Source organism: Pyrus communis, chromosome 17 (genome assembly GCF_963583255.1).
Source record: "Pyrus communis chromosome 17, drPyrComm1.1, whole genome shotgun sequence".
Lineage (NCBI taxonomy): Eukaryota > Viridiplantae > Streptophyta > Magnoliopsida > Rosales > Rosaceae > Pyrus > Pyrus communis.
The window spans coordinates 6,764,087-6,788,214 of NC_084819.1; the positions used below are offsets into that span (position 1 = coordinate 6,764,087).

Below are 24,128 nucleotides of genomic sequence, written 5' to 3' on the forward strand. Positions count from 1 at the left end.
GCAAAGGATAGCCATCCCTTTAATTAACTATCACTAGCAATTGGCACACATGTGCGATGATGTGATGATGTGAGGAGTTAAAATGATGGTTATAAATTTTTCACTCCAATGTGGAATAATATTTTTTTTTTGTGTGCAAAATATACATACTTACCACTCTATCCTTATTTTATTAGTTCTAATTTGCTTTATTGGAATATGAAAATGGTACAACCAGAAATTAAAAGAAAGGTTGAAATGCAGCTTTTTCTTAATTATTAGTATAGAAATATAAATAGAGGGTGTTCCAGCAAGAAAAATTATAATATGAAATCTAGTGGGTGTTAGTAGGGTTATTTTAGTCAGTTCAGTGATAAGTAGTAGATGCACAACTTGGTTCAAAGGGTGCTTTCATTCTTTCATCTTAAAACTCCAAATGTATTGACTAAAGCTATTTTGAATGTATTTTTCAAAGAATAATGCTAGATACATTAGATTTGTAGATTATATTTCGTACATTAAATGATATCAAAATCGATAATTAGATTATTACTTAATCGTTGATAAACGTGCTCATTTTTTATTGGTGATATCTTATTTGATTTGTTAATTAGGTTTACAAATTTAATCTTCTTAACATTACTCTTTTTAAAATAACTGATAACGCTTTTAGTAAAAATATTTTTAGAAACAATTATTAGTAAAAGTGCTAGTAAATTTAAAAAAAATACTTAAAACGCTTTTTGAAAGAAATATATAACTAATATTTCTTGTATTTAAAATTTAAAAATATTTTTAATTATTTTAAAAACATATCTGAACGAGATCTTAATATGTGATGGGACCATCGGTCTCCCTTTTTTTCACAAGTAAACCAGATCAAATACGCGCTCTCTCTCTCTCTCTCTCCCCCTCCCCCCACTCACTGTCCCCAGTACGCTTCGATTGAGGAAGCAAAAGCAAATCAAAAGAGAAAAAACCACGGATTTATCTGACTCACATCCCACACGATTTAGCTCCACTACCACTTGCAAAAACACGCACTAAAACTACTACTAATCTCCCACACAAACTGCATTCTTCAAACTTCAAATTTGAAAACTAGCACCTGGGTTTCTCCGGGAACTGTTCAAATTTGAAAACTGGCACCGGGATTTCTTCTGGGAATTGTTCAAATTTGAAACTGGCACTTGGATTTTTCTGGATTTTTTTCCTGGGATTTCAAAGATAGCACATTTTTTGGTGTTCCTGCCCTGCCCATTTGTGAGCTGAAAGATCCATTTTTGAAGTTTCGTGGATTACAATGGCGGCGTCGGGCGGGTATAATTACCGAGATGGCGGTCAGAGGGGAGCTTTGAGGTTGGATAGGCCTCTCTCTGTAAATTCCAACCCCAAGTCTTCTGTCAAATCCAAGTCTTTGCCTGCTTCTGGGCCCCGCCGGAACAGTACCGGCTCCACCGGCGGCGGTGGTTCTGCTGGAGCAGGAGGTGAGGAATTTTGGGTTCTGGTGCATTTTGTGGTTTGAGATATTGAGGAACTTATTTCATGTTTTTTATTGTAGTGGTTTTGATAGGTATTGTGTGTGAAAAATATGTCATTTAATTATGCACTAGTTAGATATGTGTTAAGGAAAATTAGATTTGGGGCTTTTTTGGCTAGTACTGGCAACCTATATTTGCATATCTATACAAGCAGGAAAAATACTTCCACAAAGTAAAAGAAATAAAGTTGCCGAATTCGAAATTTCACTTTCTGAGGATGGATAATTTTTCTAGATTTTTGGAGCCAAATTTTTTCAAATTAGGGAGCATTTGTCGACCCAAAAAAAAGGGAGCATTTGATTGTTTTTTAATAAATTGGGGCAGACTAAGTTATGCAATCATGTAATAGTATGTCTGTACAAATGGTATTCCACATGAATCAAGTATACAGAAATACTTTGGTGAATCAAAAAATGAGAAATAAATTATGGGGTCTTGTGTGGATTCTATTTTGTGCATGCTTTATGTGTAGAAAGCTCAAGCCTTTTTATGGTCCTTTATAATTAAGTTGTAAATTCATTTTAAATGCTAGGTTAGTAGGATATTTCACTGTAAAGTTTTGCCGTTGTTGGTGAAACTTAATCGTTCTTTTCTTTTGTTATTGTAAATGCTAATCAGCAAACTCCTCCATCCCTACTAGCATTACTTTTCCCAAATTGTAATTTTTGTTAATCAAAAGAGGTTCATAGTATGAATTCCTTTTCCTTTCCCATACTTTAATAATTTATATTCTGAGTTCGTACTTGTTCATTACTTCATTTGACCGTCTTTTATTGGGTATAGTTCTTGGAAGAGTCCGAGTAGCTGTAAGATTGCGACCACGTAATGATGAGGAAATGGTTGCAGATGCTGATTTTGCGGACTGCGTAGAATTGCAACCAGAGGTATCCTGCTTATACCTAATTTAGTTACATCTTACTATCTTACTGCTGTTTTATGGTCACGGAAATTAAATCTGTTGTGCTCTATTTCAGCTAAAAAGGTTGAAACTTCGGAAGAACAATTGGGACACAGATACTTATGAATTTGATGAAGTGCTTACTGAGTTTGCATCCCAAAAGCGTGTTTATGAAGTAGTGGCAAAGCCTGTTGTTGAGGTGCATATGCTTAAAACACTAGTTTCCTTCTTGTAGTCATTTAAAGCTCTATTTTTTCCACTTTCAAACTGTACTTTTGGAAGTTTATTAATATCGGGAATTTTTTTGCTAGACATTTAGTCTGTTCCAAAGGTCCACATAATCTGTAACATTCATCTTACTGAAAGTTTTTCTTCTTCATCTTCTTATGTTTTGAATCGCACTATGTTTCAAAGACTCTTAGTTGTAGCTGCTAGATTTTTTCGTCGGAAAATATTATGCTTTTGCAGTTAAGAATATTATACTCTACTTGTAACTGGTAGAATTTAACGTTACAAAATTTTATGTTGGAAACTATACCTCCCAACCCTTAGAGATTGGAGTTAAGATTTTGCATAAGCTTGTTTCTTTTTTTTTTTTATTTGTTTGTTTGTTTGTTTATTTGTTTAGGCATGCTTGAGTTCGTACAATGATGATAATGGAATTTGTTCTCTTAAAGAAACCGAATTATACTCGGAGAAACTCAAACGTAGCACCCAAGTACCACTTGACTGTGTGCATTAGATATAATCAAAGAGTCTCTTAAGTTTTGGGATATCATGGACATATATGTAGATCTAGACAACAATTCCTAACTTGTGGCTAGCTCATTTGGGTGCTTATCCATGTCGTGTTATCAGAGGAGACTGAGCTTATTGGTTCATGCGGTTTTGAAGCTTTTTAGGGCTGTAGGCTGTACACGAGTCGATCATCTTGTGTGGGATTGTAGCCTGCTTTGTCTTTGTATGTAACGGGTTTCTCCCTTAGCAAGGACACCAGCTAAGGACTAAAGGGGGAAATTTGTGCTTTAAATGTCATTTGGCCGTCAGTTGGGAAAATTTCGAGTATGTATGCAGGTCTAAATAACCAAAATTACCAATTTTTGCTGGACATTTTGGGTAAGGATTTGTGGTCTTACAACTTACAACTATTGTCCCAAAAATCTTAAATTTATCGGGTGTGAGGCAATAAATACTTTATATCTTAACACTCCCTTCAAATGTTGGAAATGTATAAGCATATATATGTTTATATATCTATATTTATAAATATACCTATTCATACTATTAAGAAGCTCTTGTTTTGCTTCTATGTTTTGTGGAAGTTCCTTCAAGTGACATGCCATCTTGTAATTTCCTTCACCAGAGTGTTCTGGACGGTTACAATGGAACGGTCATGGCATATGGCCAGACCGGTACAGGGAAAACATATACTCTTGGACAACTTGGAGAGGAAGACACTGCTGCTCGTGGAATTATGGTTCGTGCTATGGAGGATATTTTAGCAGATGTATCTCCAGAGTCTGATTCTTTGTCAGTCTCATATTTGCAGGTGGTTTTCCTCTGAATCTGGTGTTAATGATAGGCTTATATATCAGTATTATTGTTGGTTTAAAGATTTCTCATACTGGTTCTTTATGAATGTATGCAGCTTTACATGGAAACCATACAGGACCTACTTGATCCTGCGAACGATAACATTTCTATTGTGGAAGACCCAAAGACTGGTGATGTCTCAGTACCAGGGGCTAGCCTAGTTGAAATCAGGGACCAGCAGAGTTTTGTAGAACTACTAAGATTTGGGGAAGCTCACCGCTTTGCTACAAATACAAAATTAAATACCGAATCTTCCCGTAGTCATGCTATTCTGATGGTAAGTAATTTGTTTTTCCTGTTGTTCTATGCTTATGTTTGTGAAAATGAATGGAATCCATTGTAGATTGTATTATTGATTCTGTTTTAGCATTAAGAGATATGTTTCTCAAAGAAATGGGATATCAAGTGCTACAGGTAAATGTAAAGAAGTCTGTCAAGGGAAGAGATTCAGCTCTTTCAAGCCAAAATGGGAACAATTCTCACGTGGTTAAAAGTCTAAAGGCTCCTGTTGTTCGAAAGAGCAAGTTGGTTGTGGTGGATCTTGCTGGTTCAGAGCGCATTGACAAATCAGGTTGGGGCATGTTATGAATGGAGATAAAAACTGTTTCCCAACTTATGCTTGACTGACTATTCCTTATTTTCTTCCCTAATACAGTATTTTGTTCTTGAGAACAGATAAACTTTGTTTTAAATCCTGAACTAATTATCTCAGAAAATTTAGTCCTTTCTTTCCATAAGCTTAGGGTTTCTATACCAGCCATTATTCAGGAATGGGGTATTATGGTAGAGGTGCAGCTGCCTTACATACTCATTTTTCCCTATCGTAAGCATTTTGTTTATCGTGGCAGGGTCTGATTTTGGTTGTTTGTTAATCTTTCATATGGCAGGAAGTGAAGGACATACACTAGAAGAAGCCAAATCAATTAATCTCTCCTTAAGTGCACTGGGAAAGTGTATTAATGCATTGGCAGAGAATAGTTCACATGTTCCAGTCCGAGATTCAAAACTCACAAGATTGCTTAGGGATTCATTTGGAGGTAACATGCGTTAAAATTTGCATTTAGCTTTTTCTTGTTACACATTAAATTTTAGGAGGAAATTATAGCAATGGTCTCTGGACTAAAAATCTGTATCCATTGATCCCTGAACTCGTCAAAACGTTGAGCTATGGTTCTTTTCATCAACTTTGTTATAACTTCCATCAGAATGAGCCATGTGCGTGGCATGTGAGCTTGAATTAAGGGGCAAATAAGGAAAACCGAATTTTTCTACCGAAGTTAAAACACTAGTGATCAAAATTTAGCAAAACCCAAATCACAAAACTTCAATTCCAGCGCAAAGTTCAAAACAAAATCAAGTGAAATCAAAAGGGGCGGAGATGAAATTAAGTTTAACTCCACAACAATAACAACAGAAGCGGCAAGAAAGAAGCATTGGAGCCTCTCTGCAGAGTCCAGTGACGCCGACCACTCCCTCTCTTCTACAAGTCTTTGAATTGGCCAATTCCGCCGCTTTCCTGTTGACTTCGCCTTGTGGGCTACCCAACTGTTTGGCAGGTCCACCGTCTTGGCTGTCCAGCAGCTTCTGATTGACTGAATTTTGTGATTCCTTTTTGCTTTTCAATAGATTAAAGGACACGCAATAGATTAAAAGACACTTGTCTGTCATAGATGAATAAAGAAATAATAAGTAAAATGTTGTATCGTTCTATGCTGCTTTTTTTAAATACTAAAAAAAACCCTTACATGAAGCAGGATTTGCAGTGCATCTTTCTTTTGACATTACTAACCTGTAAATTCCAACAGGCACAGCAAGAACTTCACTGGTTATTACTATTGGTCCATCCCCACGTCATCGAGGAGAGACAGCTAGCACCATCATGTTTGGACAGCGGGTGGGTATCTAAGTCACTTCCTTGTTTCTTTATCCTTTGAATTTTCCTTTCTGGACGAGATGGTAACTTAGTATAGTCATAATAGGTAAATTTCTGCCAAATAGTTGGTTTTATCTGTATGACCAAATATCACTGGCAGCAAAAAAAAAAAATCATGGAAATACTTTGCGCAAAGTATATGTGTTATGCATATCTGTTATTTGGAAGATGCTGAAACTCTTTTCCTACTTAGGCTATGAAAGTGGAAAATATGTTGAAATTGAAGGAAGAATTTGACTACAAAAGTTTGGCCAGGAGGCTAGATATACAATTAGACAAAATCATTGCAGAACATGAGAGGCAGCAGAAAGTATTTGAGGATGAGATGGAAAGAATGAGCATACAAGCACAAAATCGGATCTCAGATGTTGAAAGGAACTATGCAGACGCACTAGAGGTAAATTTTTGTACTGATATTTGAAAAGCTAGTTGCTTTCATACGGTATACACTTTTAACATGTTTTAGCCAAAGAATTTTTTTGCAAATGAAAATATAGCTGGTGATATTTGTTTGCAAAGCAAAAAGAAAGAGTTTATTGTATTGTCTTGTCAGCCAGCCTTGAGCGTACTTGTGCTCATTTTTTTTCCCCAAAGAATGTAAAGGCTTTATTTAGATCCATGTTTTTTCCCTAGTAGAAGGAAAGATTGAAATATCAGAAAGACTATATGGAATCAATAAAGAAGCTCGAAGAGCAGTTGGTGATTACTCAGAAAAAGCATGACAGTGAAAAAATCACAAATGGACACGAGGACAATGGCTCTAACATGACGTCAAGCAAAGAGGTACTATGGTCTAAACTCTAGAAAACAATGATATATATGTTTTGCATTTATTGTCATATAATTAAATCATTAATGTTGAACATCATGCCCCAACAATTCTTTTCTTAAAAAACAGACAACAACAACAACAACAACAAAGCCTTATCCCACTAAGTGGGGTTGGCTATATGAATCCTAGAACGCCACAGCACTCGGTTTTGTGCGATGTCTTCCCTTAGATCCAAGTAGTCCATGTCTTTTTCTAGAGTCTCTTTCCAAGTCTTCCTAGGTCTTCCTCTACCCCTTTGGCCTTGAGCCTCTATCTCGTAATCACATCTTCTAACCGGAGCATCTGTAGGTCTTCGTTTGACATGTCCCTTAAAAAACAGACCATACAACATATCTACACTGGACATGCATGCTATCAAATATGTATATCATGGTCGTTTGCTTCTTTTAACCTGTCAAATAGTAGCACAAAGTTGTCGTAATAGTGCTCTCCCTTGATTTTAGTTGATATGTATCTCACCTGCCCCTTGCCAAATTGATACTTTTTTAGCTCTCTTTTTCCTCTACGTATTGCGTGTTGAAGAGTATTAACAGTTTTATTGTACATAGAGTTGCAGGCTGCATGTGGAGGAAATTGATGACCTAACAAAGTTGCTCCAGAAAGAGACTATGCTTAGGAAGGCTGCTGAAGAGGAAGTGCAAAATCTTAAAAGTCAATTGACTCAGTGGAAAAGGTCAGAGGTGCGTTATCACTGACATAATAATTTTATCTCATATAGTCAGTCTTTGACATCTTTTTGGTGTTACATAGAAATTATTTTGATGTTCTAGGCAGCTGGAAACTCTGAGATCTTAAAACTTCGTAAGATGTTGGAAGATGAGGAACATCAGAAAGAGAAACTTGAAGGAGAAATAGCAAGACTACACAGTCAATTGTTGCAACTAAGTTTTGAAGCCGATGAGGTATGCCACACGTAAAATTATCAAGTATTTTATGAATCTGAAATTTTGAGATGTCAACTCTTACAATGATAGTGATGCTGTGAGCTGTTAATTTTTGAAACTGAATTAGAACTCTCGGCATATGAGGAGGCCCAATGGATCCCTCTGCCCATTTACTTCTGTACATGTCTATTTCATTCTGCATCAAATGGGCCCATTTCATGCAAGTATCACTCAAGTTAGGCAACATCTCATTAGAGGAGTTTGTCCAACAAATGAAATAGACAACATCTCACTACAAAAGAATATCCAACAAATGGGCCCATCTCATGATGAATCATGAAGTATACCTGGATTTCTAATGGATATGCTTTTGTAGACAAGTCAACAACTAGATAGGAGTGGGCCGGGAAAAATTGGTGGTCTTGAGTCCCTTATGACTCAAGTTAGGCAACCGCAGCTTAAAGATTCAGGAAATGGGGAGAAAGCCTCGATAGCAAAACTCTTTGAGCAAGGTTACTGTTCCTAAGCAACTTATTCTCTCTTCACGGTAGATTTTTTTTTTTAAGTGCATCCATCTTTCCTCTTGTTTATTACTAACAAAAGGCAATATTATCAGTGGGATTGCAAAAGATCTTGTCATTGCTTGAAGCAGAAGATAATGATGTGCGGATTCATGCTGTTAAAGTTGTAGCAAATCTTGCTGCTGAAGGTGACCGTTTTTTGTCTTCCTTACACAGATACTGTAGTATCACATGCTTATTAGTTTTTCAAACCATTCCTGATCTTCATTTATAATTATTTGCGTATACTTGGAAAATATGGTTGGGTGTTAGCTGTGGAACAATGCTTCATATTGAGGCTATAGAACTTCTTCTTTTAGTTTCTATTGTTTGTTGTGTTTTGTTTAGAGTCAGTACCAAGTGCAAAGGAAATTAGATGATACTTCATGATATAATTGTGCAAAGAATAAAAAATGCATAAAATAATATAAAGGAATTAATGCTTGGATCAGGAATCCAATTTTCAGTCCTGTATTGATAGAAGATCCTCTTATGTTAATTTAAAAGAACAGTATGGTAAGCTACCAAGAGGGTGTATGAAAAGCTTGGATGAGATAGGGATCTCCTTTCACGTGGTAACATTTGATTTCGTACATTCTTTATCTATATTTGTACTGATTGCATATTGTATACAATTTCTCTCCTTGTCTTTTGGTCGACATGTCTCCCTTGTGATATGATTCGCGTGGGTTAGGATTGTCATGTTGAATAAAGCTCTACCTACATATCTGATATTTCTACTTCATAATATCAATATTTTTAGTGCTCACTGCATCAGCAAGCAATAACACGTGTTCTCCTCCTGATATTCAGAAACAAATCAGGAGAGAATAGTAGAAGCTGGTGGTCTTACATCCTTGCTGATGCTACTTGAAAACTCTGAGGATGAAACCATACATAGAGTTGCTGCCGGTGCAATTGCAAATCTAGCGATGAATGGTATAAGCTTGAAGTCCACGTTCATAATTACAACATTGGCTGAGAAAGTCGCAACTCTGTAATTTGCGCTTTAATTCTTCTTTGGTGTTTTAAATCAGAAACCAACCAGGAGCTGATAATGACTCAAGGGGGAATTAGTTTGTTATCTATGACAGCAGCCCACGGTAAAGATCCCCAAACCCTTCGAATGGTTGCTGGTGCCATTGCTAATCTATGTGGAAATGGTAAACTTTCTGATCTCTTAACGTTCAATTCCTTAATGATATCCTTAATCACACCAAATAAGCCCATCAAGTTGCTAAAATACCTAAAGTAATCATATTTACCTGAAATGAAAACTCATGAAATCTTTCAGAATTTAATGCTTTTTCTGTAGCTGCAATTATTAAGCTCATACTCTAGATCACAGTTACATTGTCTACACTAGTTGGACACCATGGTAAAGCCATCTTGTATTCTCATATTGAGGGGCAGTGGGGGTTTTAATGCGTCACTAATTCACTAAGGGTCCGTTTGGGTGAAGGTCTGGTTTTGGAAATCCCAAATCCTATCCACTTTGTTTGGATACAATTTTGAAAGGGTCCTGAAAAGCCTGGGATTAAATTGAAGCTTTGGAAGGGTCTTTACCAAACAAGGAACCTAAAAACCCCTTCATTTGCTACTCCCAACATTAGTAAATTCCTTGGTCCACCAAAACCCCCATCCAAACGGACCATAAGTGCTTGTGGTTGGGTTAGTCAGATTAACTCAAATAAGTAAACAACTCATGAAAAGATTGATGTAGTAGTTAAGGCTTAACTTTTAAGAGGTTATAATTACATCAAAGTTCATCCAAACTAGGTATTTGGATTGTGGCAAGTCCATCTGGTACGAGAGGTGTATTGAGTTTGGAAATGCAGTTTTTACAATTGCATTAGTTCCTTTTTGAAGTGCTTGTAGTGGCGTCATGAAATAAAAGTTTTATACAAGTTAGTCTACTCTGCAGTTACTGAAAAAAATGAAATTGCATTGCTCAGATAAATTACAGAATAAGCTACGGGGTGAAGGTGGCATCAAGGCGTTGCTAGGAATGGTCAGATGTGGACATCCTGATGTTCTTGCACAAGTTGCTCGAGGAATAGCAAACTTTGCAAAATGCGAGTCTAGAGCATCTACACAAGGTAAAGAGGCTGTGTGTTCATGGAAAAGGTATTCCTGTGCGTGTCTTAAAAAAGTATTCTGTGCTTAGTTTCAATCACAGGTTATCACTGTCCGGCATTACTTAATAAATTTGTTTTCATCTTTTGATAAAAAATTGTTTTATGAAGAATTCATGAAAGCATATATAGTTTAATCATGTGGACAGAGTTAAAGTGGTTATTACCATTATTTCATTGTAGGTACCAAGACCGGAAAGTCTCTTCTGATTGAAGACGGCGCGCTTGCATGGATTGTACAGAATGCTAGCAATGACGCCTCACCAATCAAACGCCACATCGAACTTGCACTCTGTCACTTGGCACAACATGGTAAGCTTTCCACTTCCCCAATCACTATGAAACAAACTAATCTTCTGTCAGAATGTTTGCTCACGCTGTTTAGTTTCTTTTTCAGAAGTGAACGCTAAAGACATGATCACTAGTGGTGCCCTGTGGGAGCTGGTCCGCATTTCTCGAGATTGTTCACACGAAGACATAAGAAATCTTGCATATCGAACACTAACTTCGAGCCCTACCTTCCAAGCTGAACTGCGGCGGCTACGGATTGATAACTGAAAAATCATGGCATTATGGAAACAATGTGAAGGTGTGAGAGATGCAGCAACAAGTACCTGCCTGTATTAATCTCAAAATGCAGCAGCAACAAGCATGAAAACTTAGGCCAGTTAATAGTCCGAATATTTAGTTAATTACATACAAAACTCTAATTTGTTGATCCATTTATTGTCTATTAGTTCATGTTTCAGCCGAACATCCCACTGTGGCGTCTAACTAGTTTGTATATTGATTTGTATATGAAACAAATTGGAAATACAAACTGACTTATTTTATGTTTGCCGGAGGTAAATGATTTCCGCTTTGTTTCTTGATTATTCTTTAATTCATTCATTCAAGACCAGAAATTTTATTTTTTATTTTTTTATCAAATGATATTATCTACACTAAAGAGGAAAGATGATGGTTTAGTCGTACAATATGTTAGTAATAATGTGGTTTAAACCTACCTTCTGTGAGAATCATACTTAAGACTTCTTACTTATAAGTAAAGAGGAATATTATTAAACTGTAAAATTAAGTGGGTCAAGACCAAAAATAATTAGACGAGCAGAAAAAAAATGTACGAAAATCATTTCTCCAAAATTGGTGCACTATCATACACGACAGACGGTCTTTGTAACATCCCACATCGTCTAGGACAGTGATCCTTAAATGTATATTCCCATCCCAACCTAGCACGAGGCCTTTTGGGAGCTCACTGGCTTTGGGTTCCATCGGAACTTCGAAGTTAAGCGAGAAGGGGGTTAGAGCAATCCCATGATGGGTGACCCACTGAGAAGTTGCTCGTGAGTTCCCAAAAACAAAACCGTGAGGGAATGGTAAGCCCAAAGCGGACAATATCGTGCTACGATGGTGGAGCGGGCTCAGGAAGTGATCCACCCCAGGCCGGGATGTGACAGTCCCTCACCTCCAAAAATATAGATAAAATGAAATAAAATAAAATGGATATTCGAGAATAAGGACAAACAAAAGATTACCCTTTGTATTCATGTGTACAATCTCGTATTGACAATTCTAAAAGACACTTTCGGGGAGTAAGGTTGCTCAGTTGCAATAAAAAAACTGCCAAATATAAGAGAGTTCATACGGAGTAGGATTATATCTCATAATTTTTTTCCTCTCTTTCTCTTCTCTCTTATTTGAACGGTCATGATTAAGCTATGTCGACATTTTATTTTAATTTTTTTTATGGAGAAAGTAAGACAATGAAAAGTGTGAGAAGAGGAAACGGAAGAGGAGAGAAATATGAGGGGAAAATCCTACTCCGTGTTTATGTGGCGCATAGGAATGGCACATTTATTTCTTGAGAATTGTGACATACCTAGTGTTACTGTTACACTAAAAAATTACTATTTGAACTTTTGGAGGTATCTTAGTACTTTGTAATAATAGAATTTTATGGGGTAATTTTCATTATATTACTTCCTTGAAATATATACAAATACAATCCTTGTTTTATATGGAAACAATAATCAATAAAGGACAAAACAATTATTCCTTCCTAATAAAGGACTCTTACTATTTACAATATATTTACATACTTATTTTTAATAACTCACATTTACACTCCCCCTTAAGTTGGTGCATAGATATCACTCATGCCCAACTTGACAAGTGAGTCACCGAACTTTCGACCACACACTGCATGAGTAAGAACATCCTGGATTCACAAACGATATTGATACAATCTTCTTTTCAAGCTTCTCTTTAATAAAATGTCGATTTACCTCCACATGCTTTGTTCTATCACGCTGCACTGGATTGTCAGCTGTATCTCTTGCTGACTTGTTGTCACAATACAACTTCATGGTCTCATTCGGTTTAAACCCAAGTCCCAAAAGAAGTTTTTGTAGCCAGAGGATTTCACAATTTCCTTAAGCCATTCCTCTATATTCGGCCTCAACTGAAGACCATGACATCGCCTTCTGTTTCTTACTTCGCCATGTCACCAAATTCCCTCCAACAAAGGTAAAGTACCTAGAAGTAGACCGTCTATCAGTTACATGACCTGCCCAATCTACATTAGTAAACCCTTCAATTCTCAAATGCCCATGTTTCCCATACAATACTCCTTTTCCAGGTGCCGACTTCAAGTATGCCAAGATACGCATAATAGCAGCCATATGATCCACATTCGGTGAATGCATGAACTGACTCACAACACTCACAGCATAGGCAATATTAGGATGAGTATGAGCCAAATAAATCAGTCTCCCTACAAGCCTCTGATATCTACCTTTGTCAACCAGTTTCTGACTTGGATTCAAACACAAATGATGCTTCTTAACAATAGGAGTCTCTACTGGTTTACATCCCAACATACCAGTCTCTTTTAATAAATCCAGTACATACTTACGTTGAGACAAGAAGATACCTTTAGATGAGCGAGCAACTTCAACTCCTAGAAAATATTTCAAATCTCCTAAATCCTTCATTTCGAATTCAGCCGCATGGTTTCCTTGCAACTTGGACATCTCATCAACGTCATCTCCTGTTATAATCATGTCATCTACATAAATAATCAAGGTTGTTACTTTATTTTGTATATGCTTTACAAATAAAGTATGATCAGAATTGCTATGATGATATCCATTCATTTTCATCACTTGAGTAAATCTATCAAACCATGCACGAGGTGATTACTTAAGCCTATAAAGTGACTTACACAACCAACATACTCCGGTATTCCCACCATTGCTATATCCAGGAGGAAAATCCATATATACTTCTTCCTCCAAATTCCCATGGAGAAACGCATTCTTCACATTGAACTGTTTTAATGGCCAGTCCATATTTGTAGTTAAAGAGGTAAGAACACGTACTATATTCATCTTGGCAACCAGGGAGAAAGTCTCTTGATAATCCACCCCATATGTTTGAGTATACCCTTTAGCCACCAACCTTACTTTGTATCTGTCTACCGTTCCATCAACCTTATATTTAACTGTAAATACCCATTGGCATCTCACTGTCTTCTTTCCTGCGGGTAGCATCATCACCTCCCAAGTATTATTTTTATGTAAAGCCAACATCTCCTCATCTATTGCTTTTGCCCACTTTGGATCTTTTAGAGCTTCCTCCACTCGAGTTGGTACTTGAATAGACTCCATATTACTCACCAAGGTCTGAAGTTCTGGTGTAAGCTTGTTACATGATACATAGTTGGCTATCGGATACTTCACCTTCCTTTTAGGAGAAAACCTATCAGGAGGCACACCTTGATTTTGTCTTGGTGGCAGTTTATAAGTACTCACATTATTAATTGGACTAGTTACACAGTCATTTACGATACTTAGCTCAGGCATATTCAGAGAAGATGTATTTGGCGGCACGTCGGAACTAGAGAGAAAGGGTGTACTAGGCTCGGCAAGGGCTGGTGTAGTGGGCTTGACAAGGGATTGTTGAACAACAGGACATTCCTTGGCAGTAGCTGGCCGAGACTCTCTTATGGGTTTGTTCAGATTCAACCTCAAATCACCAACATCATTCGAGTTGTCAATACCCTCGGTACCCACTATACATTCGACACCAACAATTCTAGGTCTTACACGTTGTTCAATAATCACATCTCCCCCTAGATCCAACCAACTCAGATTACCAACAGTGTTCTCCCCTTGGTGATTTGAAGTGGAAGGTACGAAAATGTAGAAATATTCCGTTTCAGAGAAGGTCACATCCATGGTTACATACAGATGCCGGGTTTCAGGATGGTAACATTTATACCCCTTTTGGTGAGAAGAAAAACCCAGAAAGACACACCGTAATGCACACGGATCCAATTTACTACGATGTATGTTCTAAATATGAACATAAGCCACACAACCAAAGACTCGAGGGGTGAGAGTATTACTTGACACCACTGGAGCATGTTGTGTGAGGACTTGAAGAGGTGTTTAAAAACTAACCACCCGAGAGGGCATATGATTAATAACATACACGACATAGGTAACCACTTCAGGCCAAAAATGCTGAGGAACCGAGGCCCCAAGGAGTAAGGCACTGGCTGTTTCCAAAATGTGGCCATTTTTACACTTTGCAACCCTATTTTGTTGTGGAGTATGCGGACACGTGGTTTCATGGAGAATCCCTTGATCACGTAGAAATTCCGACAACTTAAAATTGATGTATTCTCCTCCATTATCAGAGTGGAGAACCTTGATAACAGAAGAATATTGTGTTTGAATCATCTGAGTAAAGGACCGAAATATGGCACTAACATCACTTTTATTTTTCAACACATAAAGCCATGTCATACAAGTGCAATCATTAACAAATGTAACAAACCACCGAATTCCTAAAGAAGTAGTAACTGGAGAAGGCCCCAAAACATCGGAATGCATAAGATCAAACGAAAGAGGTTTTTTATTCATACTAGGAGGAAACAAAGCACGATGGCTTTTAGCAAGAATACATACTTCACAATGTAAGTTTGATTCATTTATTCCGCTAAATAAACTAGGCAACATATGCCTTAAATATCGAAAGGACGCATGCCCTAATCGACGAAGCAATAACCGTACTTCTTGTAGATTACTATCATGGAACACTCGTACTGCATAAGCTCTACCAGGAACGACATCATCCACATAGTACAACCCCTCTCTCTTAGTGCCACACCTAATTATCTCATTGGTCTGAATATCCTGAAGTAGACAAAAGGACAGATACATTAAACACAATCTAATTGTTCAGTAACCTATGGTATGGAAAGTCAATGATGTGATAAAGATGGAACAAGTAAACATCGGTGTAAAGGGAAAGAGGTCGTGACATACACGGTGCCAGCACCAACAATAGGGGCACGGGTACCATTGGTAGTGGTAATATATTCCTTGTGAGATGTTGTCATACATCAAAACCTATTCTTATGATATGTCATATGATCCGTTGCACCAGAGTCCAGAATCCAACCTGTATGATGTTCAGTATCGGAGGCCAAAAGACCATGCCCTACAGTACGTGCGGTGGAGGACGAGTCACCATAGGAAGAACGAGTCAACAAGGTTTAACTCGGGTCATGAGAAGTAGGTTCGGCCTCCTTAGCCTTCGATGGAGCAGTAGCTAGGGAGGCACAGCCTCCATTATTGCCCGCACTTCCACGCTCCTTTGCACGCAATTTTTTCTTCAATTATGGAAATCAAGCAGGCACCCTATGCTTAGCAAAGCACGTATCCTCAGTATGACGGGTTTGTCCACAGAAAGTACACTTCAAATCATCTTTATTTTCTCGGTTGAAGAAGCGAGAATTTAAAGATTGATTAGAAGGATTATTAGGATGATGAGCACTAGCTGGCCGAGAGATCATGGTCATGGACGACAACCCTCCTTGATTGTTACTTCCATCCATCATAGTGGCATGTCATTGTGCTTCACGCCGAACAATAGAAAACACCTCCTCAATAGATGGTAAGGGTTGAGTACGTAGAATATCACTACGTACTTTATCAAAACATCATCCAAACTCGCCTAAAAAGCATACACACGATCAATTTGAATTTCTCCTCGAAGAGTCTTGAGATCCACAACACACTCCATCTTGATTGGTCACCTTTGATCTAACTCCTACCAAACGGACTTAAGATCAGCATAATACACACCAATTGGTTGGCCCTCTTGACGGCGTCTGAAAAATTTAACCTTAAATTCATAAATTTGAGAAATATCTGAACCGTCATAATAGGTCCGAGCCACCTCTTCCCAAACTTCTTTAGCAGTACGTAGGTGAATAAAAAATCCCATGATGGCAGGTTCCATGGAATTAATTAACCACCCTTTTACTATTGCATTCACTGTCTCCCACGTCTCATACTTAGCATTATCCTCAGCCGGCTCCTTGGTACTCCCAGTTACAAAGCCTTTCCTACCGCATCCAGCGATGTGCATCCCTAAAACCTTGGACCAAAGAGGATAATTTGATCCATTTCGTTTCACTGTGTTCGGTACTACAAATGCATCACTCTGAATAACGACATGATTCAATACTAGATTATTGGTTGGGTTACAAACACTGCCCTCCAACTTCAACACGCCACTGCCTTCCTCCGATGCCATTCTACTTTACCCAAAAAAAAAAAAAAAAAACAGCAAAGCTGACACTGATGACCCACCACACTGCTGTACACGCAGCAATATCACACACACACACACACACAGAGTGACACTGATTTATGCGAGAAGAATTGCAGAAAAAAAAAAGTTGACTAAGCACAGCGGAAAAACTAGGGTTACGGCAGCCTTGGCTCTGATGCCAAATAGAATTTTACAGGATAATTTTCATTGTATTACTTCCTTGAAATATATACAAATACAATCCTTGTTCTATATGGAAACAATTATCAATAAAGGACAAAACAATTAATCCTTCCTAATAAAAAACTCCTAATATTTACAATATATTTACATACTTAGTTTTAATGACTCACGTTTATAGTAGTTGCACCAAAACAATTGCTGAACCGAACATATCATCGGTAGCTTCACTTGATCGTGCATGCAAGTTAAGAATGCATGCAATATTTTTTGTTTTTATACAAAAATTCATGCAAGTTAAGATCCCTTTAAATTAAAGATAATGTGTTGTGGTCTAAGTTCAACTAAAAAAGAGAGACAGAAAAGATAGGTGTAGGAAAATTTTTTGTGTCTTTTTGCGTATCTTGTGTCTTTATTTATAGTAAACATAATGGACTTACTTGCTCTACAAGTAACAAAGCCTAAGATCTTCTAGATTACATAGGAAACCTAAACACAATGTACTAGGATTTATACAATTAAACATGCGGTATAATTCTTACTACAACAATTCTAGATATGAATAAATGATGCTCCGATAAATTAACACTTAGGTCTCGTTTGACAGCTCGAACTATACTGACTATTTCTATTGAATAGAGCACTGATAGTATTGACTAAATAGTCGAGCTTTTGGTGAAATATCGGAATAAAAACTGACTATTTAATCTTGTGTTTGGTACTGTACTATAAATAAGAGGTTTTCATACTGATGTTAATTTTAAGAGAAAATTGATGATAAAATGAAAAAGAAAAGGGGAAAAGCCATAACCATTAATAGAAAGAGATAACGAGAAAGGAAACACAACCCTCAAAAGCATGGAATTCCAAACACCTACATTCCAAGATCCCCCAAAGAGCCAAACCCAAATAACAAAAACGCAAAGTAACAACCTAGATCACCAAAAACACCTAAACGCCATAAAATTCAAATCTGATGAAAATTCACACTTTGATTAAAACCCAAAAGAGCAAAAAGTTCAGATACCTGTGAAAGAAGCAAGCTTCTTATCAAAATCAAAACTTTGTATTGAAGTTGGAAATCTACAGTAAAAAAACCTAATTTCTTGTTGATGGAGAAAAACCAAAAGCCAGCGACATATTATAAATTTGTGATGTCAATAAACAGAGAGAGATAGAGCACAATAAAGACAGAGAGAGAGCGCGCGCGAAAAAGAACAGATGATGAAGACGAAGAAGATGATGATGACCCAACGGAAGGCAGCGAGAAGATGACTTCACAAACAGTGTTGCGCAGAAGCAGATTAGCCAGAAGGGAATGGAGAAACAGTCACATTCCCATTATTTTCGGTGAACCTTAAACCCAAAAAAGTCCCGTACTACTTCCTTCTTGGATTTCGCCAAATCGTCCGACGATCCTTCGTCTTTGAATTTTGAATCAGAGTCTGAAGTTGGAGAAAAGGGTTAGTCGATAAACTCATAATTCATTAATGAATCTTCTTGAGCAGTGTGGTTCATATTGTAATTGGATTGCTCATGTTCATTTTCATAGAGTCGAGTTCATAAATTCATCATATTCTCTTATTCAAAACTCTTCATAACGTTGCGAGGACTCCCACATTTTATTTTGCCCGTAAATCTTCATTGGTTTTGATCTATAAAACATCGCAGTTTCGAACCATTGCTTCCGCTAATTTTAGGGTTTAAATTGAAATGTGTCTTCTTCGTCCTCACTCTACCGGTTTGTGAGTTGGGAGTTGCCTGAGTCTCGTTTACCAGCAATAATGGAGGCGTTGGTTTTGGGTTGTTGGGTGTAAAGATAAAATCTACTACTCTCTGTTGGTTGCAAAGGCAAATTTTCGTTTCCATTTTCTTTCGTAAAGGCAGTTTTGGAAGTTTGATTGACACATTTTGTTAGTTAGGTGAGGTGTAGAGATACATCTTATGAGTTAAATAGAATTTTCTTATAAGTTAGCGGGTGTGAAGTGTATAAAACAAGTGGAGCAGGATTAATTAATCTTGTGACTGTTTAACACGTAAGTGCACCAAATAACCCAGTATTATTCCTATCCGGTGCTTTAAGTGCCAAACGAGGTTTTAGATAATATAGTTTTTTTCAATTTTTGATACCGCTAAAATAATTAAGTAACGAATTGCATGGATTTGTTGAAATGATGCTCTCAAGAACTGCTAAACTGAAATCTGGCAACAATAACATCTATTTTGAATCTTTCATGTTGCAGATTGTGATATATTGGGGAGAAAAGCAAGTGATGGATCGGTTCACTCAAATTTTCGACCACATAGGCATCAAATAATTGTGGGAACAAATTGGTGAGAAGCGACTCTAGAATAGCGGAACTTTATACATAACATGGAAATAAATAATATGTCATTTGATGACTCCCGAACGACAATTGTGCCTGTTCATAAGTAAAAATTCGTGAGGTTGTAGTTGCACTTAGGTTAGGTATACGGAGAAAAGGATGATAAGTGTTCTTTGTTGAGAAAAAGAAGGTGAATGATACGTGTAACACCAGAGAAGCTACAAAGGCATAAGGAGGTGTGGCCGCACCTCCGGTCATCTGAAATCGATCTTAAGAGCGAGAATTTGCCCTGATTTCTCTGAAGCTGCACAGAATGTTGCCGCTGCGCAGCCTTCGCTGCGCCTGACTTTTTTATTTAGAACACCTAAGCCAAAACAACATTGTTTTGGACATGGGGAAAAATCTAAGTGAAAGTTGAAACAATGTCGTTTCGTTAAAAAAGATATAACATAATAGGGGATCACTTCGCTTGTCCCCCATTATACACGGAGTAGGATTCTCTTCTCTCCTATTCCCATCCGTTTTCCTCCCCTCATCTCACAAATTGCTTTTTGTCTTGTTCTGGCAATTAAAAAATTAACACAAAATGTTAACGTGACTTAACCAGCAGCCCTTTTCTCATCCTTTCTGGGACCATTCCGCAGTGCCTGAGAAGGTCGAGAAACTCTAATTGCGAAGTTCGTTCTCGATTAGTCAAAAGGAGGGAAGGAGAAGGAGACTAGAACGGGGAGATAATCCTACTCCATTGTACACACTCCAGACAAGTCGAGATAAAAAGAAGGCAGAAGCTCTGCATTGGCCCATTGGAAGCAGCACCCAGACATCGCCGCACAGCCACTCATTATCGCCCGCCCGCCCCACCCCCCACCCCCCCAACCACCCCCCCCCCCCCGGGGCGAGTCGCCGCCTTCCACGTTGTCATTAGCCACCAGGCTCACCACCGTCAATTTTGAGGTAAATTCCCAATTTTTTATTTACTATGAAATCTTGTTGTGAACTTGTACTTTAAATGATGGATTATAAGCCTAATTATCGTAAAGTAATTCGTAGATACTACTTATAAAAAGATCCTTGTCAACCTAAAACCCATTTAATGCCAAAAAAAAGTTATGAGGAAGGATAACCGATGTCTTATCACTCTTTGGTTTGATTTATTTGAGTGGTTGAAGTATAGTATAATAAAAGATACTACATTTTGGTTCCTTTCATGTCAAAGCCACGAAAATAAATTGCAAGTAACTAAGGACCAAAGCTTTCGAACAGACTTGGAAAATGATGAGACTAAAGAACCATAAAAAAGCATCTTCAATGGATTGCCAAGGAGCATAAGGCTCGCCAAAAAGAAAGAAAATTCATTTTCACAAATAAAGCAACACTTAGAGAACAATGCAGAATAAGATGGTCAAAAGATTCCTCAGCAATGTGACAAAGAACGCAATATGAATCTGAAGCCACTTCCCAACGTTGCACTAAATCATCAGTTAACAATCGCCCATGACAAGCTTTTCAATCTACTAAACCCTTACGTGGTTGAACTCAAATAAGAGTAGTGTTTAACAAGAGATCATGTTGGCTCTTGAAAAGTAATCAATCATGCATAGAGTAACTTAAAAATTAACTAATTAAGCGGACTCCAACAATGTACAAGGCTAGTGATTTCTCTTACTTGAAAGAACTGTTACACGGTTAATGATTAGAGAAATGACTTATGCTCACCATTTTCTCCTTCTATAAACTCTTGTTTATGTACATGCGTTATTCTCCTTTAAATTTATCAATCTAATAAACAAAGTTGTGCATAATGAGTAAGGAGGTGTGTGAAAATTCTCAATAATTATTCATGAGTTTTGACTAGGTGAAGTTATAATAAGTGAGGTTTTGTTTACGGTTAGATAAAATAACATGTTAATTAAACTACATTAGTGTTTCTTAATTAGAATCTGTTGTTGGCTCAACACATGTTGCAAGGTAACAACAGGATGATAAAGAAAATTAAAAGTTAAAAGTAACTAGAAGAAGCAGCCGATTCCAACAAAGAATGGATAAGTTTAGTAAGCTTCTAAAGGTTGGGGAAAAGCAAGAGCAAAGTTGTAAGAAAGCAAGTTCGACGAGTACAGGTAGCCATTAGCTGCAGCTGCCTGCCCAATCCTTATTCTCTGAACCCGAGAGAGAGAGAGAGAGAGAGAGAGAGAGAGCTAGCTGTGGGCGTTTAATGGAAGAGTGGTGTTGTTGAGTTTGCCTCGAAAAGGAGCTTGCAGTGCACGTGTAAACCAGTACCAAAATATTTTCATGTCTCCATATCCCTAAATATTTCTGATAAAATCTCTCTCTCTCTAAAACAAAGGAAATAAGAAACACATGGAAACTCTAATGAGCCCATACTTCCTTGCTTCTCCTTCATATGCACTGAGCCATCCCTTTCAAATATCAGAGTTTTAAACCCTAAACAATAGTACTGCGACTTCGATTACTAAGTAAATACAGATTTAGTAATACTTCTCTTTACTTTGTTAAAAAATATTTTAAGTTCGAATTCTCTATCCAAATAAAAGAAAGCAAACAAACTAACTATCAGAAATAATTACTCTCTCTCTCTCTCTCTCTCTCTCTCTCTATATATATATCAGTATATAGGTATAGTAATTATGATCAGATCTCACAAAACCACATAAAATATAGGTTAACGAAGAAGAGGATCGATGAACATGTTTGAACTTATTTGTTGATACAAAAATAAGTACTAAAAGATACGCAGAAGGGTTTGGTTTGAACAGCCCTTTCTTATTCATGGTAGAAAAGATTAATCAAAATAACAAGCCAGCTTGAAAACAGATTGTTCTTCTTGGATGTTGTTTCTCTTCATATTAAACAAGCTCTGGCAGTAGTACGTTTCACAAATAAAAAACTCACCAAGAATAATCCATGAAATATACAATCTTTCAATCAAACATGTAAAACATATGGTAGGTGATCTACTTATCGAATATTAATTAATGCTAAAAACAAAACTCAAAAAAAAAAGAAGGAAAACATACTAAAAATCTGAAATGCTGATCGACGACAAACCCAAATTCTTCTATCCACATAGCTACTACTTAGCTACATAGTCGGTGATGACGCATCTGGTAACATGTAGTTGATGATGACAAAGTGAATTAGCTCTCATGATGATCCAATAGGATGGTCCGGTGGTTAGAATGGCGGGCGGCCAGTAGCCCAGTACGCTGCCTCGGCTGGCAATTGCATGGAATTCAGGAGATTGGGAGGTAACCCATGAAAAAGAGGCGGATTTGAGTTTGCAGCTTCCGCCATAAGTTGTTGCTGCTGCTGCTGCTGCTGTTGTTGCTGGTTCTGATGACCAACTCCGCTCGGAGACCCAAGACTTCCACCTCCTCCGCTTTGCATCGGTAGTTGACCCTCGTCTTCCTCCAGTGGAAGCCGCTCATATGCCGCGTTGCTAAACGAAGCCGCCATGATAACAACCGGGCCAGATGCAATTAGCGTTCCCACAACGCTTCCCCCTACTACTTGCCCTTGCCCTCCTGCCAGATATATAGTTAAACCAGTTGCAGCAGGCGGGGCTGGAGGAGGCAGAAAAGACCCTGCTAATGACAAGATCTCAAATCGACCGTGCAAGGTCACAATAGACCCTGGGGAGGCGGGCTGCCTGAGGGTCACATTCGTGACAGTGCCGGTCCCGCTCATAATGCAGACGCCTCTCTGGCGCCTGCGAGCAAAGGTGGCAACACTCTCCACTATGTCGCACCCGTCGGCAATCTCCATGACGTGGGTGCGGAGCGCATTGGCGCTGTCCCGGGTGATGATGATGGGGGGCTTGGGCTTGTTCTTGGATCCAGCAGGTCTTCCTCGGGGCCTTCTCGTCATTTCTGATCCGTCACCACCGGACATGGTAACATTGAGCTCTTTGCCTAATTCGCCTCCATTGCCACCGCTGTCATTGTTGTCGATATCCCGCTCTCTCTTCTGTCCCTTGTTAAGGCCGCTGCTTCCGGTTTGCTCGTCTTCGGAATTCTGTTGCTGGTGGTGGAACTGAGGATGCTGCTGCTGGTGATGCAGGTGGAAATCTCTTGTATGGAAAGGAGGGGGAAGAGAATGGGTGTCCATATCTTTATGCTTAAATTTTCAGTACTTAGAAAACAAAACAACCTTATTCTTTCCCTTAAAAACAAAGAACCCAATAAAGTAGCAAGAAATTGAGGATAGAAATGAGTGCTAGCTAGCTAGCTAGAGCTAGAGTTAAAAGGTTTGTGTTGAGTAGACAAATTCAAAAGGAGGGAGAGAAAGTGGGATGAGGAGCTAGCAAAGAAAAGGAAAAGGGAGACTTGGGGTGTCTCTCTTTTAGGGTTGCTTTTAATTGTTTACCTTGTTTAGTGAACCAGGATTGAGCAGAAAGGAGGAGGGAGTTGCTGAGCAGATTTGTGGTGCCACCAACAAAACTGGAGCTGAAATAGGCATGCTATTGCTTCTTCACCCTTGGCTGTTGAAGGTACAGCGAAAATAAGGTTAGGGTTAATTTGTTTGTTGAGGATTTGGGAGAGAAGAGAAGCGAGGAGGAAGAGATGAGGAGGAGAGAAAATAGGTATGGGATGGGGGGTGGTCGTGGTCTTTGAAGGAT

General features: G+C 38.1%; 2 protein-coding genes across 2 annotated transcripts; one reads left to right on the forward strand and one right to left on the reverse strand.

Annotated features, from left to right (window-relative positions):
* Positions 1-882: 882 nt before the first annotated feature.
* On the forward strand, positions 883-11,427 carry LOC137722793 (kinesin-like protein KIN-UA). The gene is made up of 19 exons (XM_068461884.1): positions 883-1,466; positions 2,304-2,404; positions 2,495-2,617; positions 3,782-3,967; positions 4,067-4,288; positions 4,426-4,582; positions 4,899-5,048; positions 5,817-5,905; positions 6,138-6,341; positions 6,581-6,727; positions 7,325-7,456; positions 7,547-7,678; positions 8,037-8,172; positions 8,277-8,369; positions 9,034-9,159; positions 9,258-9,383; positions 10,176-10,319; positions 10,539-10,667; positions 10,753-11,427. Exons 1-19 carry the CDS (start codon positions 1,283-1,285, stop codon positions 10,911-10,913), a joined length of 2,742 nt encoding a protein of 913 aa, XP_068317985.1. The 5' UTR covers positions 883-1,282; the 3' UTR covers positions 10,914-11,427.
* Positions 11,428-22,684: 11,257 nt separating this feature from the next.
* LOC137721687 (AT-hook motif nuclear-localized protein 24-like) lies at positions 22,685-23,617 on the reverse strand. The gene has a single exon (XM_068460713.1). The coding sequence runs from the start codon at positions 23,615-23,617 to the stop codon at positions 22,685-22,687; it is 933 nt and encodes a 310-aa protein (XP_068316814.1).
* Positions 23,618-24,128: the final 511 nt, after the last annotated feature.

What these genes read in the sequence shown, in the direction of transcription:
- LOC137722793 (XM_068461884.1), top strand. Translation starts at nt 1,283, where the DNA reads ATGGCGGCGTCGGGCGGGTATAATTACCGAGATGGCGGTCAGAGGGGA. An exon ending in TGTCAGTCTCATATTTGCAG is followed by an intron (nt 3,968 to 4,066) that starts GTGGTTTTCCTC and finishes GAATGTATGCAG; the next exon opens with CTTTACATGGAAACCATACA. An exon ending in ACTATGCAGACGCACTAGAG is followed by an intron (nt 6,342 to 6,580) that starts GTAAATTTTTGT and finishes TTTCCCTAGTAG; the next exon opens with AAGGAAAGATTGAAATATCA.
- LOC137721687 (XM_068460713.1), bottom strand. Translation starts at nt 23,617, where the DNA reads ATGGACACCCATTCTCTTCCCCCTCCTTTCCATACAAGAGATTTCCAC.